This window comes from Enoplosus armatus, chromosome 7 (genome assembly GCF_043641665.1).
Source record: "Enoplosus armatus isolate fEnoArm2 chromosome 7, fEnoArm2.hap1, whole genome shotgun sequence".
NCBI classification, from domain to species: domain Eukaryota; kingdom Metazoa; phylum Chordata; class Actinopteri; order Centrarchiformes; family Enoplosidae; genus Enoplosus; species Enoplosus armatus.
Genome location: NC_092186.1, coordinates 9,786,087 through 9,802,424, shown reverse-complemented (window position 1 = coordinate 9,802,424; position 16,338 = coordinate 9,786,087). Strand labels below are relative to the sequence as shown.

At 40.3% G+C, this 16,338-nt stretch overlaps 1 protein-coding gene across 1 annotated transcript in view; it reads left to right on the top strand.

Annotated features, from left to right (window-relative positions):
• Positions 1-16,338, top strand: part of sbno2b (strawberry notch homolog 2b) — a 61,659-nt gene that overhangs the window by 21,539 nt on the left and 23,782 nt on the right. Inside the window, exon 4 of the mRNA XM_070909084.1 lies at positions 1,072-1,195. Coding sequence (XP_070765185.1) covers positions 1,072-1,195 — 124 coding nt within the window. The remainder of the gene's footprint in view (positions 1-1,071; positions 1,196-16,338) is intronic.

Below are 16,338 nucleotides of genomic sequence, written 5' to 3'. Positions count from 1 at the left end.
TGAACACGGACATGGTTAGATATTGAATTTTGCTGCGTTTTGTTTGGAAAATTCAACAGAAAATCACAGGAGCCATGTTTTCATAGACTGGCTTCTATACACTGGCCTTTCATCCTCTTGGTGTGTTTTGAACTTAAATCAATCAGTCTCGCTGATCTCTGGCCTGTGGGTAGGACACCAAGCCAAATCCTGTGAATAGCTTTGGCCCAGCTCAATCCCTCTGAGCCTGAGCCCTGGCACATGATTGGATGAGAAGAACAAGGGACGGTAGAGTTACAGTTCCACCTTAACGAAGGTTTAGTTTTGCTTTCGTTTTGAGTGTTCGTCCGCCACTGTCAGCAAAGTTGGTTGTTACGTTATGATGACTTGTACTCAGCAAGAAATTGAAAATATCTCATGTTGGCAACCCAAGGTCTGTGGACATGTCTGATATTAACATTGGGCTAAAGGAGAATGGTTGGTAGTAATGAAAGGCAGACTTTGGATCTTTAAAGCGGGTAGGAGTTGCTCTTGTTCTCTGTTCCTTGACTCACCTCTCTTTCTCTCATCTACCTTATTTAAACCTCAAACTCTCTCTGCCAGTCTGAAGATATGTGTTATTGTTATTACTATTATCCTTCTTGTATCTTTTAATAGTTGAAGTTTTGTTGGCTTTAAATATCCAGATGCAGATTTCTTTTTTTATAGGAACAGTTATTCATTCTTTGACACTGTAATAAAGAAAGATACAAGAGCAAATAGCTTCACTCCATTGGCATCCATCTATTCAATAATAACATTTTCAGACAGTCGTCAACAAACACAATTGAAAGTATTTTTACCCTGTTAATTATTACAGTGCTAGATTGCCATCTTCAGAAAACATAATCCTCTGTTCTGACACTTGATCACATGAGATGCTTTTCAGTGCCCCTTTCATTTCTCTACTGGAGCTGCTTATTGCACAGTAGTCAAAGGCTGTGGTTGTAATTTGTATAACTGTATAAGGGCGAAGAAATGTGTCAGTTTTACCAAGTTAAGTAGCAGTTTAAAAAATAGCTGAACTAACTAAACCTCTTCCTCCCCCTCAAGGCAATACCACTTGAACAGCAGCACTACTACCACCACTCCGGATGTGCACATGGACATGTACTCGGGATTCCCCGACGTGGACTTTTCCAGCCTCAACCTCCCTAGGAATGGAGATTTTCCTCAGGTTTGTTTCATTTATCTGCTGTTCATGTTGACAAATTTAGATTTGCATTAAAGTAACACTGACAAATTGTAGTGCCTACAAGATTACACTTATACTTACACAAAACGCAGTTAGATCCATTGTTGCATGGTTTCCCATTTGTTTCTCTTGTTGTTTCCATCTGTCCCTCTCCCTCTCTTGCTTGCTTATCAGAGGGAAGGACCATGCTTCCCACCCACTTCTTTCATCCTGTGCTCCATGTGTATTCAGCTCTGCTTAATTTACCATAGAGCAGCCTGATTAAAGGCCAGTGTTGTCTAGACGACTGTAGCCGTACCTGCCTCATTCCTGTCAAGGCATGTCATTAATAAGACACTGTAATTTAGCACTCTTCTACTCCACCACACTGCATCTTCAGAAATCACTGTTAGATAAACCCCCTTTAAGTAATTTTCAGTCATGCTTGGAATGAGTCCACACAATGTTTTTGTGAATTATTTGAGTGTCTATGGGATTATCCCCAATGCGGGATACAGCTATAAGACTGGCACATTCATTTCAGGGTGGGAAATTCTTAGACGTGGACAGTGAAGTAAGGGTGCAGGCTTCTACTCACTCTTATATTTACCTCACCATTCCAGATAGTTATTACAGTATCCATCATTTGCATTTTCTATTTCTGTGCACTGTTGTCAGTCCAGCCTATTCCTTATAGATAGTCATATGAATAAGAGCCAATTGTAATGACACAGACCAATGAGTTTCTAATCTGAAGCCTATTTGGGTTGAGCTGATGAGTGCCATTATGGAACCATATTAAAAAATATGCCATGATGATGAGTTTTAAAGAAGGGCAATCATGGGTTACCAAGCAGACTGGCAGAATCCCCCTTATGATGAGCCTATCTGACAATCCTATCAGGGTTTTTCTTGGTTCAGCATAAGGCCAAAGCAGTAAATGATAAGGAATGGGGTGAGGTGTGACAGCAATGGCAGGGTAAAAGGCATTTCTTACATTGATTGTACATTTTTAAGGCTTTTCACTGAATAATACAACATTTTCTTATTTATATCATTTTAAACCGCTGTTGACCTGGATTTTCTTTTTATGTATTGTTCAGAGAGTAGGGGTAAATTACAATTAAACAACACTAATAGTAGTTTTAATAAAAAATGTAGACCGTGAGGTCAGTGGATTATCCAAAGTCCCCTAGACATTGTTTTTGGAAAGACAAGTTCCTGTTGAGTTTGTCTATGCTTTGAGCACGGGTAAAACAGAAACGGATACTGCTCTCTGCCTAGCTAGAGATCACTAGGAGTAAGTAGAAAAATATGTCTTTGAGTTGACCCTTTTAAATTGAAAGAGACTGAAACAACATCCTACAGTATTAAATTACACACACTTACACTGAACCAGTATATAGTTTTGCACATTGCTGTATGATAAAACCCAGCGAATGGGGAGCAAAAATTAAGGCTCTCAAAATGATGAGAAAAAATATTGCAGGTTGCTATATTATTACATACATGTAATGCAGCATTCACAAGACTGCAATGTAATATGAATACATGTAATATTTAATTCAGTCCAATGTTAGATAAAGCACATAAAAACAAAATACTATAAATGGCATTGAGGGATGTGTTTTTCTTCAGTTGAGTTTTTTGTCTCTCCAGAGGCTGCAGAATCTTACAGCCTGGGGGTTTGATAAAAGCTCAAGGCTATATTTTACGCTTTATTAAATTTCATGTTAAGCAAGGTGTTGCCAAATTAAGTTTGGTCTTTTACAGGTGCACATTATTATGTGGCAGGCACAGGAACAACTTCTGGACAGGAGTGTTAACAACAATACAACAATAGTCACTTCAGTTAAAAATCGTAGGATATTTCCAGGTGATATTAGTGGTTTGTTTTGTTTTGATGACCATTTTGAGGCTATATTAGACTTGTTTGTATATGCAGATTTTGTTGAACTTCATTAACTTGTAGAAATAACATTTCCAATAATCTCTGTAAACATACACTGTAGTTGACAATTAACAAGAGTTTGAAGGAAAGTACAAGTAGACACAAACACTACACACAGGAGTTTCACTTCATGTTTGTGCCCCCATGTGTGAATGAGTGTGATGGTTCTGTGGAAAAATGTTTGTATTTGTATTATATGAAAGTGTTTTATATTAGTATGTTAAGCTGTGGGGATTTCGAGAACAAAAACTACACATATGAAAGCATTTATATACAAGAAAGTGATGTGACATCCTCATCATGTGTGTTGTATTGGTGCTATGGGTTTTTGTAAATACGAGGGTTTATGATTATGTGATACATGTTGGATCGGCTCATCTGTCTACATATTTAGAAATATGGCTTCACTGTTGTTATTTTTGCGTTGTTTAGTTTAAATCAGCTCCTTCATCATTGGTGTATTCATGAGCAGCAAGTTTGGTTTCCTGGCAGTGGAGACGTGGAATGTTTTGGTGCCTGCGTGAGTGAGAGAGAGAGATGTTTTGTGCTTGTGTTGTGCTTTCTCAGCTGTTCTTTCTGGTTTTGGCCACTCCCTGCTGTGTGAGGCATGCAGAGAAAATGTAAGTCACGGGGTCACCATGACTAATCCGCCACCTCACACTCAGCCCCCTTTTTCGTCCTCCATCACCATGGCATGTCGACCATGGCCATTTTTTCTGTCCATCCACAATCGGAAAGCAGGATTTTTTTATTTCTTTGCACTGTTGACCCATGACAGCACAGAAGACATTCATGCATGTGCGACTGGGTGGAATTGTTGATGCAATTGTTTGTCAGGTGACTGCCATGTTTATCCCAGCCATTTCCTTTTTTCAATTACAGCTGTAAAGTCATTAGTGAAATATCTTGGTTTGCACGGCTTCCCACAGTGTTATAGTTTGTTTTTGTAGTTCACCAGAGCTCTGTTGGAATATCCTCATATTGTAAGGAAGCATACTGTTGGAGCATGTGGACAGGATGTCCATCTCTAGATTGCTGGTAACTTGAAAACAAGAGCCAAATGTTTGTTTGTATTAGAATGAATAGACTCCCCTTTGAGACTTGATATCCTTCTTAGATTACCAATCCATTACAATATATCACTTGTTAATAACTGAAATGGAATACATGGCCACTGTGCAACAATGTCAATAAGTCTCACATTTTTATTAACATTTATTTGAAGAGGACAATTGAATTGTGCTTCAATAGCACCAGCAAATGTCCCAATTATGTCTTAATAGAAACTTCCGCCAAAACTTTTTTTCCCTGTGAGGCATCAAATCGGTCATAATTTAGTAAATTAAATCGTAAGTAATTCATTCATGTTCACTAATTTAAGGGACACAAATGTCCTAGATGTTTGTGTTTTATTTAGATTTTCTTTCGTAGATATTTATATTTCACAGATTAAATGATCCAGAAAATGGCTTTATTAAAAAACGTACAGCTTACAATAATTGATCTTGATTGATGTCAGTACCAACTTGCACGGTCCTTTTCAGGAACCCTCCCCAGAAATAACATTAACACATTAGATCCTTTTTTGGGAGTTACTGGGAAACTAAGGACCCCATAAAATAAAATATTAGTAAAACACTCAGCTTGGGAACAATGCAGGTAAGCCATGGCTTCCACCAGGCTTCATCATATTTACTGATCGACGTTGATCTTCTCTGTATAAGAATTAATGGCAGGCAGTGGTGTCCTTTATCTTAAGTAAAATCAACTCTGATAAACTCCAACCATGCTGATTGTGCAACACACCAGCAGAGGTAATTAAAGAATGCTACCAATACCATATAAGAACACTAGTACTGTGCTTTAAAAGAAGTTGAATCTTAAACCCGTTCGCTGAGGTTTGAAGGAGATTGGTACACTTTTCCGCAGTGACACCTGCACACCTGTCTAGGCTTAAGTTGGGTCATTTGTGGCTCTAAAGTGAACTTTTATGCAAAGTTTCAGAATGAAAATAAGACTTACTGTAAGACAAAAAAAAACCCCAACTCATTCACTCACTAACCTCAAAGAGTGAACAGCACTCTGCAGGCACACACATTAACACACCTACTGTATACTGTACGTACACATGTACTTGCACTAAGACACATTCACAGTCTTAGTCTCTTGCTACATACTCTCGCTCTTTCTCTGTGCGGTTCCTGTCACTATTACACACATACTCGTGCACAGTGCATTTTCTAGGAAGAGTTGATATTCATTAAGTTTGCATCTACAGCTCTTTTCAGTTTTGCTTTTTGTAGAATTGGAATCACTTTATTTGCTAAATACATCATACCCAAAACCCTGAACTGGAGCAACGGGTTGCCATTATTCAGCGCCCATAGGCCAGCTGGAGAGTTAAAGTCCGTACCTTTTTATCAAAGGCAATGGCGGGAGTAAATTCCTAACATTCTCTTATATGTATTCAAAGTGGGAGAAAATCCCAGAGCACCCATGTGGGCACAAGAAGAACATGCATCTCCACACAGAAAGACCCCCAATTAGTCTCAAACTGGGTTGAAATATCCTAACCGCGGAGGTGTGCTGCATAAGGTCCACTGATCCCAGGATTATATTCCAATCATGCATTTACTTTTGAACCTTAGCAACGCCAGAGACCCTATAGCAGACAGATAATAAATGTGCCATACTGAATTACAAGGATATCTTTATAAAGATATGCACAATACATCTAGAAATCCAGTCCAGGTGATATAATAAGACAAAATGTTTATTCACGTTTGAGCTACAGTACTTGAAGGAAAGAAGATCAAAGAAGATCTTTATGAACTGAAAAGTGCTCTGCCTCAGGCTTTTATTTTACTGGCATAGAAAATTATCTTGTTTTTCTTGACTTTCTTGTGGCAAGCTAATCAGGATATAAATCAGTTGGTAGTTCTCTGTTACTTCCTTGTAAGATGCTGTAACGCTTTGTCATTTGGATGGCCTAGTTTAAAGGAGGAAGTTAAAGGTTAATTTGAAGGGTTGTTAATAGGTGCACTGTTTTCCTTGGGGATTGTGTGCTCCACCTGATCCACTTTAGTTTTAGATTTGCTTTAGATCTTTCAGCCTCTATCTATCCTGTATTTTATAAGAACTGAATATTTGTTAGAAGACATAAAAGACATACTTAATAATTCCTAAAAGTTTAGATCTGCTGCACTTGTGTTTACACTGCAAGTTACCCGTTGTGTATAGTGTGCACATTTATGGTGTTTACAGTATGCTAGCACTCACAAAAGATATTAGTGATACAGCAAAATATTGTTGCTGTGCAAAAACAATCTCATGCAACAGAGGAAGTTCATCTTACACGAGTTTACTTACACAAGTATTTCCTGCAGCATGGTTCAGGCACTGTGTGTATATATATTTTTGATATACGCAGTCGTAATCATAACAGCCCAGGATAGGCTAATTCTAGCACGTCCAACTGAAGTAAAAATGTAACCAGGAATCAATGAGACCTGAAATCAGAATTGTAAATTAAATCAGAATGACTGAAATCTAAACAATAACAAATTTTGCTCATATGTGGTCTTAGACAGCCAAATTATGTTTGTCACCAGGCTTTTGCAAAACAGCAGGAGTGCATATGTGCATGTGACAATGAGACTACATGTCGAAGTGCCTGTACACCTATACGTTTGTGTGTTGTCAGTGAAGTCAGTCATGGACCCTTCCTCCTTTAGGCTGTGATGCAATACGGCGTGTTTGAGTATTCAAAAGAAACTCATCAATGATTCATTCCTCCCCGATTCCCCCCCCCCCCCCCCCCCCCCCCCCACACACACACACACACACACACACACACACACACACTCAAACATTATTCAGAGGATTCCCACTCATAACATGATGACACCATGGACAGGCGCCACTCCGTCTCAAGAGTCTGACTCTCCTTTAGTCCAGCAGAGATGGACATTGCAGTACCTTACCTTGCTGGCTTGATATTACATATTCCTGGAAGCTGGATGTTCAAATGGACCCCTCTATTCCACTCATGAAGGAGAGAAATCACATAATTTCTGTTTTTAAATACCACAATTTCCTCATTTAAGACTGGCTGTTTAACGGTTACATTTCGATATTCGAAAAACAAGTGCAAGAACACTGTTTTTGATCAGCGTCTTGGAGTTGTTGAAATAACCCTTTTGTCTTCATATTCCCAGAATTTTTTTTTTTCATCAATCGTGCTCCAATTCCAGTAAGCGGGAATGACCATTTATGATGATTTGTGTGTAAATTGTGCACAGATAGTGTCTGATGCTTGAAAGACCCTTTTGAATAGGCAGACTTGCAGCTGCACTTGACCTGTTAATACATTCCTGACCACTTCAGCTGCCTCCTTGGTATTTAAACAGTCTCTAATGTTTTCAGCATAACCTCTATTGGAGGTCCATGTGGAAACTATAAATGTGGATGTCAAATCTTTTTCGAAGAACACAACAGAGCTGAATTAATAGTTAAGTCTGCATCTGTATTCTCATAAGTGACACACTGCCCCAATTAGCTAATTAGACAACTTGTTTGTTTCCTTCTCGTTAGCTTTTACACCTTTAAGCTATAGATCATTATATTAATCAGTAGTCATTACTAGAGCAGCAGCCTTGAAACTGAGCCTGTGCAGACAAATAGAGAGACAAAGAGCAGAGTATAAAGTAAGACAGTCAGCCAGGCAGGGAGTCAGTCTCTAAATATAATAATCATTAAAGAGTGGCCCAGGCCCATTAAACATAGCGGTAAGCAGCAGGGTGTGAGAAGCGTCCAGGTCCAGAGCGCAATACTGTTTACACTACAAATGCGGTTGAGTTACACCATGTACAGTAAAATGGGCCCGACTGCCAGTAACTCTAGTCACTTACCAACAAAAGCATCATTTCCTGAAAGCTCCTCCCTCCTCCCTCCCTCTTCTCCCCACCCCTCCCCTCCCCTCCTCCTCCTCTGCTCTCTCACTCACTCACTCACTCACTCACTCTCCAACCACCTTTTTTGAGCTGTGAGGAACTAGTCCACAATCACTATGACTAAGCCCTCTATGCAAATACCTGACTGTCCTGGTGAAGCAGGAAGCATGTTTTAGACTTGCCTGTGTCTGTTTGTGAGAGTCACAGAGTTTGTATGTGTGAGCTCATTGCCCAGAGCGTACCTGCGGTAGAGGCAAATGTGTGTGTTGAACCAGAGAGGAACTGTGAAAGGACTAGTGAGAGTCCACCGTTGGGTTGAAGTGCACCAGCTGTAAGGTGAATATCAACACTTTGACCAACACATGGAAGAGGCTGTCGCATTCAGGGATTGAAGGTGAAGCAGGAGTGTATGTGTGTGTGTATGTACCCCATACTGCAGCGTTTGGACCCATGTCTCTCATGCAGTTCTGGACTAAATTGTATTCACAGCTGGGACGACCGCTTCCCAAGGTACTAGTACTGTTTGCTTCTTTTTTGTATATATTACTCTGAATATCAAGTCTGTTGTTTAAAGACTTGCTGTTATTTTGTTAAACTATTTTTATATTTCATGTCATGGTCAGTCATTGAAACTGTTGGATGAGGAATTGTGACTAATTGAAAGCTGCTTGTGTGAAGACTTTTTATTGTCCTTATCGAGGAACATCTAGAAGACTTGTAAGCACTTCGCTACTCACACATGGCTGTATTTTTGATTTTAACTTCCTTGAATGAATTTAGAAGATACTTCCGTATAGGCAGGCCTGTGATTCTCCTTTACTCTCTGTTTTCTGTATGGAGCCTGGCCTACATTGGAATTGATCTGTTATTAAAATAACATTTAAATGTATTAAATTAGTGGCAGGTGACGGACCTAAACAGTGTGAAAATCTATTTTTAAAAATATCTAAAAGTAGTTCCTCATTAGTGCTTACAAAGGCTGGTTTCCTGGACAAGGACTGAGCCACATGCTAGACTAAAGCCTTTTTTTTTCAATAGAAATCTTCATTCATCTTAGTTTTAGACAAGGACCAGGCTTAATTTCTCATTATCTGCTCACGATACGACCCATCTGCTGTTTGTTGAAAGAGAAAAATACCAAAGAAGGTAACCCATGTTTAGGACTTGGGCTCACTATTGAAAGTTGTCCGGTTAGTCAGTCAGCAAGTCAGGCTGTGAATTTCATTGCCAGTCATTCTCCCGGTGCGCCTTTGAGGCTCTCATTCCCAGCCAGGAACTATGACAAATGATTGTCTGCCTCACTCCTTTGTGTCTTCCAGTAAGTGCGAGAACCTGATATCTTGTCAGACTAAATAGCACTCTTGTCTGTTTTCTGGATGGCTATTAAATATGCCCATTGTATTACTGCACTTTAAATAGAACTGCATTGTTTTTTTTATTCATCATTCATTAGACTACACAGCGTTGGTGGAGTTGCAGCTCATATCAGTCTAATGGCTTTATTGGTGCAAGGCTTGCTGAGCACATTTCCACTGAATTTCTGGTTAAGTTGATTGGCTAATCTCGCTAACCATGCCGGAATTTCTTCCCCCAGAGAAATGACAAAATCAGTGGTTTCAAGTAGTTTATGCTTTAATCAACATGTTTTTGTTAAATGAAAGAAGTACACACCACAATGAAGTTGAGCAGTTTATTTGTAGTCCTCTCTGTAATTTCACTGTTAAAGGGCAAGTTATCTTCTTCACTATTTTTCTTTTAGATTAGGTTGTTAAAGTTACTCACTGGCAGTGAAATAGATGGATGGACTTAAATTACAGGATCATTCATAGCCTCGACCCGTTTGCTTCTGTTTCTCTCCGGCAAGCTGACTGGGGTGTATCTGTTCTGACAACATCTGTAGTTATTATCCATACATCAAAATCTGTTCTGCAATCTTGAAGGATGGACACAATTTTGTGTATCTTAACATAATAGCATTAATAGCTGTAATCATTCCTACTGTTCACACAGGCCATTTAGAGATACCTTCCTAATGTGCTTCCAATCTAAGAGATGGGCGATTAATATTCTGAGACCTCAGCAGTCTGAGTTAGTGGGTTTCTTCCTAAGCTACAGTCTTTTTAGTGAAAAATGCCTGTCTGTTGTTTTAAAACACACTTGAAAAATTGAAAAACTATCCTTTAAGGCCAGGAGTGCAGCCTCTTGGTGGGCACATGCTGTCAGTTTCCTGGTATTGCGTTAAACCTCAAACATGACCTAGGCGTGCTGCTTACGGGAAATGAATAAACAATGATGGTGAGGATGAGTGAGAGCATAGGGGGGTGGACTGATGATGAGTGGTGGAGAGAATGAGGGAGTGAGAAAATAGAGTATGGATGGCATAAATGCAGGAGAAGTTAAAGGTTGTCACCTTGCTTATATAGCATGCTGTTTTTACCAATACCTAACTATGTCTGCAATAATTAAACCCATTTCAAGAGCATTGCGTTAAATGTATCGCACATCAGCACCAATTATATTAACTATTAACTACCAATTATATAACTCAGGGTGGTGAAAGGTGAAAAGATAACACAACAGGGCGATATTCTAGCTAATTATTGGTGGGCATTAAAAACAATTCATGCTACTAAGACGCAGTAAATATGCTAGTTCTGACAGAAAACAGGACAGCCGCTGCAGTCCGATGAAGATGTCAGAGTGCAGGTGTTACGGAGCATCTAGTTTTACTGTTAACGAGTGACTTCAGCTCTTATGCATCAGCGGTCGCCTGTAGCGATGGCAAAGTGGGGAAAATGTAGCACTCCGTGTTAATGCCTTGTTGTTGTCCTTTTTTTTTTCTCCTTTAAAATGTCAAAACATACCCATGTGATTGTTTGTTGAAATTCTACACTTAAGTCAAAATGTGTCACCAGCAAGAACTATTAAGTCCCTTTTTTTGGAAAAATAAAATAAAAGTAAAAAATACATCTTACTAATGCAGTGCTTCACTACATTTACGTGATAACCACTTTTCATTCAAGACGGTATGTATACAAGTCAAATAGCCATTTCTCTTACCACATTGACTTGTAATCACTCTCTCTATATACTTGCACCTTGCAACCTATAGCCTCCAAAATAGTCACAGAGTTGAATCAGCCCCTCTTTGATGCAGACTTAAATCAATCAAAATATGAGAAGCTTTGTAGAGGTAGGATTTCTTGTAGGGCTGTTATTGGACTAAGGGTGGAATAGCAGCCCAGTGGTTAGCAGTGAGAAGGGTTTGACCAGCTGGCCAGCTGTCAGCCTTTCTGTTCAGAGTTTGTACACTCTCCTCATGTCTGCATATGGAGCGCTACGGTTTCATCCCACAGCCCAAAGACACGCAGGTTACATGGCTCTAAAATTTGCCTGTAGGTGTAAATGTGACGGTGAATGTCTTGGTCTGTCTATATGTGTTTGCACTGTGATAGACTGGTGACCTGTCTAGCGTGTATCTGTCTCTGGCTCAATGTATGCATGTAGGTTAAGGACATCACACATTGAAATTACATTTTGTGCTATTGAAAAAGAATAAATAAATCAGGGGGAGTCCTGTAGCGAATGGTTAAGACACAAAGCTGGTCATTGTTGCATGTCACATCCCTCTCTCTCTCTCTGCCCTCTCTTTCTGTCTGTACTGTCAGTCATAGAAGTGCTCAATAAATTTGTTTTAAACAAGCCATTGTTTAGTTGTTCATCTCATTTTTCCACTTGGTGGGATGTCACACTAGTCTGTTTGACTTGATGAAAATTGTTTTGGGTTGGGGTGAAGCACATTCCCTTTTACCCCCAGTGTGTAACATAAATGTTTTAGAGGGTTCTTTTAACTTGAGATGTTTCACATGATAGTCAGGATAAGAATTATTTTCTGTAAGTTTCTCTGTCAGCCAACAAGCAACTGTCATGAAGTGAAAGGTTAGTCGACTTGTCGTCATAGTCAAAGTGGCTGGTGTCCCATGGTTGTAAAAGAGTAAATCCCCTCCCCTGTTAGCAGTTGATTCTTGGCTAAGAACCAAATCAGCAACTTACGGGCAACGAGCCCACCATCCTGAGTCACAGCATGATAGTAGTCCACTGACCACAGGTGTGTGAACGTGTGGGTGTGTCAAGCACAAGATAAAAGAGACCAAGGTTATGTGAGGTACTACAGAAACCTGTGAATATATACACTTCTGATGTATGATTTCATGCAACTGCAAACTGTCTTGCTATTTAGTATGAGACCACATAGAGCAAGTAAAAATAAGATATAGTAAAACGTTAATTTCTCGTCACTGAGAGCCTTCACTTTGAATTTGAGTTTAGCCTGTACTGTATGATACCAATTTACACATATATCAACATGAAAAAGGTACTCATGTTTCTAACCGGTTCCTATTAGAGCATGAGCTAGCAGGGGTAAAACTCATCTGCACGAGTGTCTGTTTTTATCCTCTACAGAGAATATAATCTTCTCAACTGTGTGCAACTAGTTTTGAGCAATTGACATAGTCAAATAGTTTCACTGAGAGTTGAATAACCTTTTCAGCTATTCTCTAGGCCACGTTGCATGTGGCTGTTACAAATGACAGCGTTTGCCCCTGTTGCAAGTGTTGTGTGGTATGTTGAAATTTCTGCATAACTGAGACGTCATCTTGCGTCAACACTCCCCTCACATCCACTTTTCTCAGCACTGAGGATGCAGGCTCACACATGCAATTACTTTATCATTCAAACACAAATACTCACACACACACCGAGTCATTTTTCGTGTGCTTTGTTTCTTATATTTTTTTATAAATGTTTCTCCTCTATCAGTTCAAGATGTAAGTTTAAACTATTGAAATGTGCCTCTGTGATTGCCTCATGGCACCTCTTCTGTTGGTGACCAAATACCTAATAGATGAAATCTCTCTCATTGCTTCTCTCTCTTTTTCTGGCTCTGTCCTGTCATTTTCTGTTTTTCGCAGCTTGTGCTACTTTTCACGTGTGTGCATTGTAAAGCTTTAGTTTCTAGTAGTCAGCTCAGTATAAGCTTCATGCTCTCCTACATACACAACCAGCAGAACGGTTCTTTGAACCAGCTCCGTCACTCGGCAGCTAGCTGGGACACTTGACATGACATCCTTTTATTTTCCAGAACATATGAAAACACTGGAAAATTCCAGAGGACTTGTAAGCAGCAAGCTGTCCCTGGCTTGCTTTACTCAGTCTTGGCACGACATGAAGGCTTGCCTGTCAGGAGGTTGCTGGACCCGGTATGCCGCTTTGATTGGCTTAGGATTGTTGGTCAGGGATAGGCTAGACTTGGCTGTCCGTGGGCTGGACAAAGATGACAAAATAATTTCCTTTTGACCCCACAACTATAAAAATGTAAATACAATGAAAATAGATAATCTCTCAATATTTCTCAAACCATCCCCTCAAAATACATTTTAATTTCAGCACAGAAGGGTCAACCTGAGTCTTAAGAACAAACTCATTAAATGTTTGTTAACACTGTTTAAATATTATTGCCTTTTAACATCAGTTTTGGCCTGCCGGGGGTCCTAAGTGGAACTCTTTGTGGTCAGTGGAACAGCTTAAACAGTGATGAGCAGTTCTCTAGACCCGATACTTTTCGTTGTCTGTGAAGGACAGCTGTGTTGTGTTTAAATGTATTTTTTGGCCTGGTGTTGTGTGACTAAAGGGTCTTAGAGACCAAAACAAGATGTAAAACTTTCCATGGGTACTCATAAAGATTTTGACAAATTGGCTCCTGGATCAAAGCACTGTGACAGGAGAAGCTGATTTATGTCTGCATGTCGTTCTAGAGTCATTTTAATCAATTTAATATTGAATTCAAAAGTGGTCTTGCTGCTACCAGTCTCCTCAATAGCAAGTCAATCAAAGAGCTGGTTTGCCAAAAAGTCGGTGTCTGCTCTAAGTCCGTGAGAAGGTCAAGGAAAAGGAAAGCTTGGAGCTGTCCTATTAACGTCACAGCCCAACAGATATGTCAGGGATGTAGGACACGCAGACAGCTTGGCATAACATAATCCAGACAGAAAGAGAGACCCCAGTGGTGGCTTTTCAGTTTCAGTTCCAGTTCCCTAGACCTGCCACATGAAAAGATACACACTTACGCACACACAAACACACACACACACACACACACACACACACGCACACAGGCACACGCTGGCCATCAATCAGGTTCTGTTGACTACAAGGTCAACAGCTGACCCCAGAGGGGGGAGCCTGGGGTGGGGGTTGTTTTAGTCAGCTGATTATATGAGTGGGGTGGGTGATTTAATAACCCTCCGTCCCACCACCCCACCCTCATCCACACAGCACAGAAACTGACAGATAGAACTGTAGCTTTCAGTGCTCATTGACGGGGTTAACAGACCTTAACGACTTTTTGTGAAAACTCCAAGTAGGCTAGTCAGTATGCGCCACAGAGTTCAGTAGTAGGCATGGATTTATGTGTATATTTTCTACATGATTTGGTGCATAGTGGTGTTTATAATTGCCATTAACTCATGTTACAGTGTTACATGCTATGTTACGGTGATAATATCTCCCAAAATGCGAGGCTGAAAGTTCAGGGAGAAAAGGTGGGGACGGGATGAGAAACAGGGGGGTGGAGTTTAAAAGAGTGGGAGAAAATAAGCAAGAGATGACAGAAATGTATTGGTGAGATGGTGAGGTCATTTGAGGTGTGTGTTTGTGTATATATGTGGGTGTGTGGGGTAAGTGGGAGGGGTGGGTGACTTGTTTCCGGGCCTTGGAAAAGCAGCCAAGCTGGCAGTGTGTAGGAGGGGAAAGCCCTGGACCTGGCCCTGCCTGCCTGGGGCCGCAGCCTGGCCTTGTGCTGAGGCGGGTTATTGAGTTTAACAGGATGTGGCCTGGGACTATATGCAGTTGTTCTTACCTGAAGTTTGCCTTTTGATAGCAGGAATATTGTAGCTTCTCATATGTAGCAGTAACAAAACGTAAAGGCAGAAAAAGTAATTTCTTTCTTAGGTTGGTCCAAGAAATTGTCGACCTTTTGGCTTGGTTATGAACTGCATCAAAAATAATTGGGGGCCTTTACAGGTGGAAAGTCGGTAAGGAATCGTGCCCCTGTCGTTGCACCAGTGACAACATGTCAACTGTTGCCGACATTTGCAACATGCCAAAGAAAATTCTGGTGAGAAGTAGCAGCTGCAACACCATGTGTGTCACAGCTGGCATGTGGCTGTTCATATACCCCCCTGGACAACACTAGAGTTAGCAATTCAATTTGATTCAATTCAATTCAATTTTATTTATATAGCGCCAAATCACAACAAAAGTCATCTCATGACACTTTACAAATAGAGCAGGTCTAGACCGACTCTTTATAATGTTATTACAGAGACCCAACAGTTCCCACCATGAGCAAGCACTTTGGCGACAGTGGCAAGGAAAAACTTCCTTTTAAGAGGCAGAAACCTCGAGCAGAACCAGACTCGAGGTGGGCGGTCATCTGCTTTGACCGGTTGGACAGTGACCAGAACTGCAATACAGAGGATTTGACCATACCAACTTGGGGAGGAAAACCCCCAAATCTTGTTGCATCACACCCGACTATCCGACTATCCTCAATTTGATTTGAGAGGCCATGCTTGTAACATAATGGAGCTTATCTGGAAACACAAGCTGCTTCTACTGAACTTATTCTTTTGAGGACATGTGCTTAAGAAAGATTCTTAACTGATAAACCTTACATGTATTTTAACCCAAGTGGTCTACGTCATGACGGCATTTTTCCTTTTTAATACTAAGGACCAAGAGTTACACGGGCCATGGGAATTATAGTTTATAAAGCTAACTAAAAGTTATGGCTGTTAGACTTCCTTGAATGGTAGCGTGTGAGCTTATCATAGGGGCTGTTTCATAACCAGTGTCATTGTAGTCATTATGTCAGAAACGGTGAGTAGTGCCGATAAAAGCTTTTTCATCGTTGTGTAGTTGCTAATATTTATTTTATCCTGAATGTATTTTGTAGCAGTTACCTCATGATCGTGGATGCACTGGGTTTTTTTTTGAGGGGAGTATTGTGCGACACTGTTTCAGATTACTCATCACACTGTAAATACATCAACTATAACACATGATGTAGCCAAGCTGTTAGTGGGCGGTTCTAGTAGTGTATTTTTCCAGTTCTGATTCTTTGACCTGATAACCACCACCTTCAACCACAACCATCAAGCAGCTCTGCACCTCTGCAGGCGTCT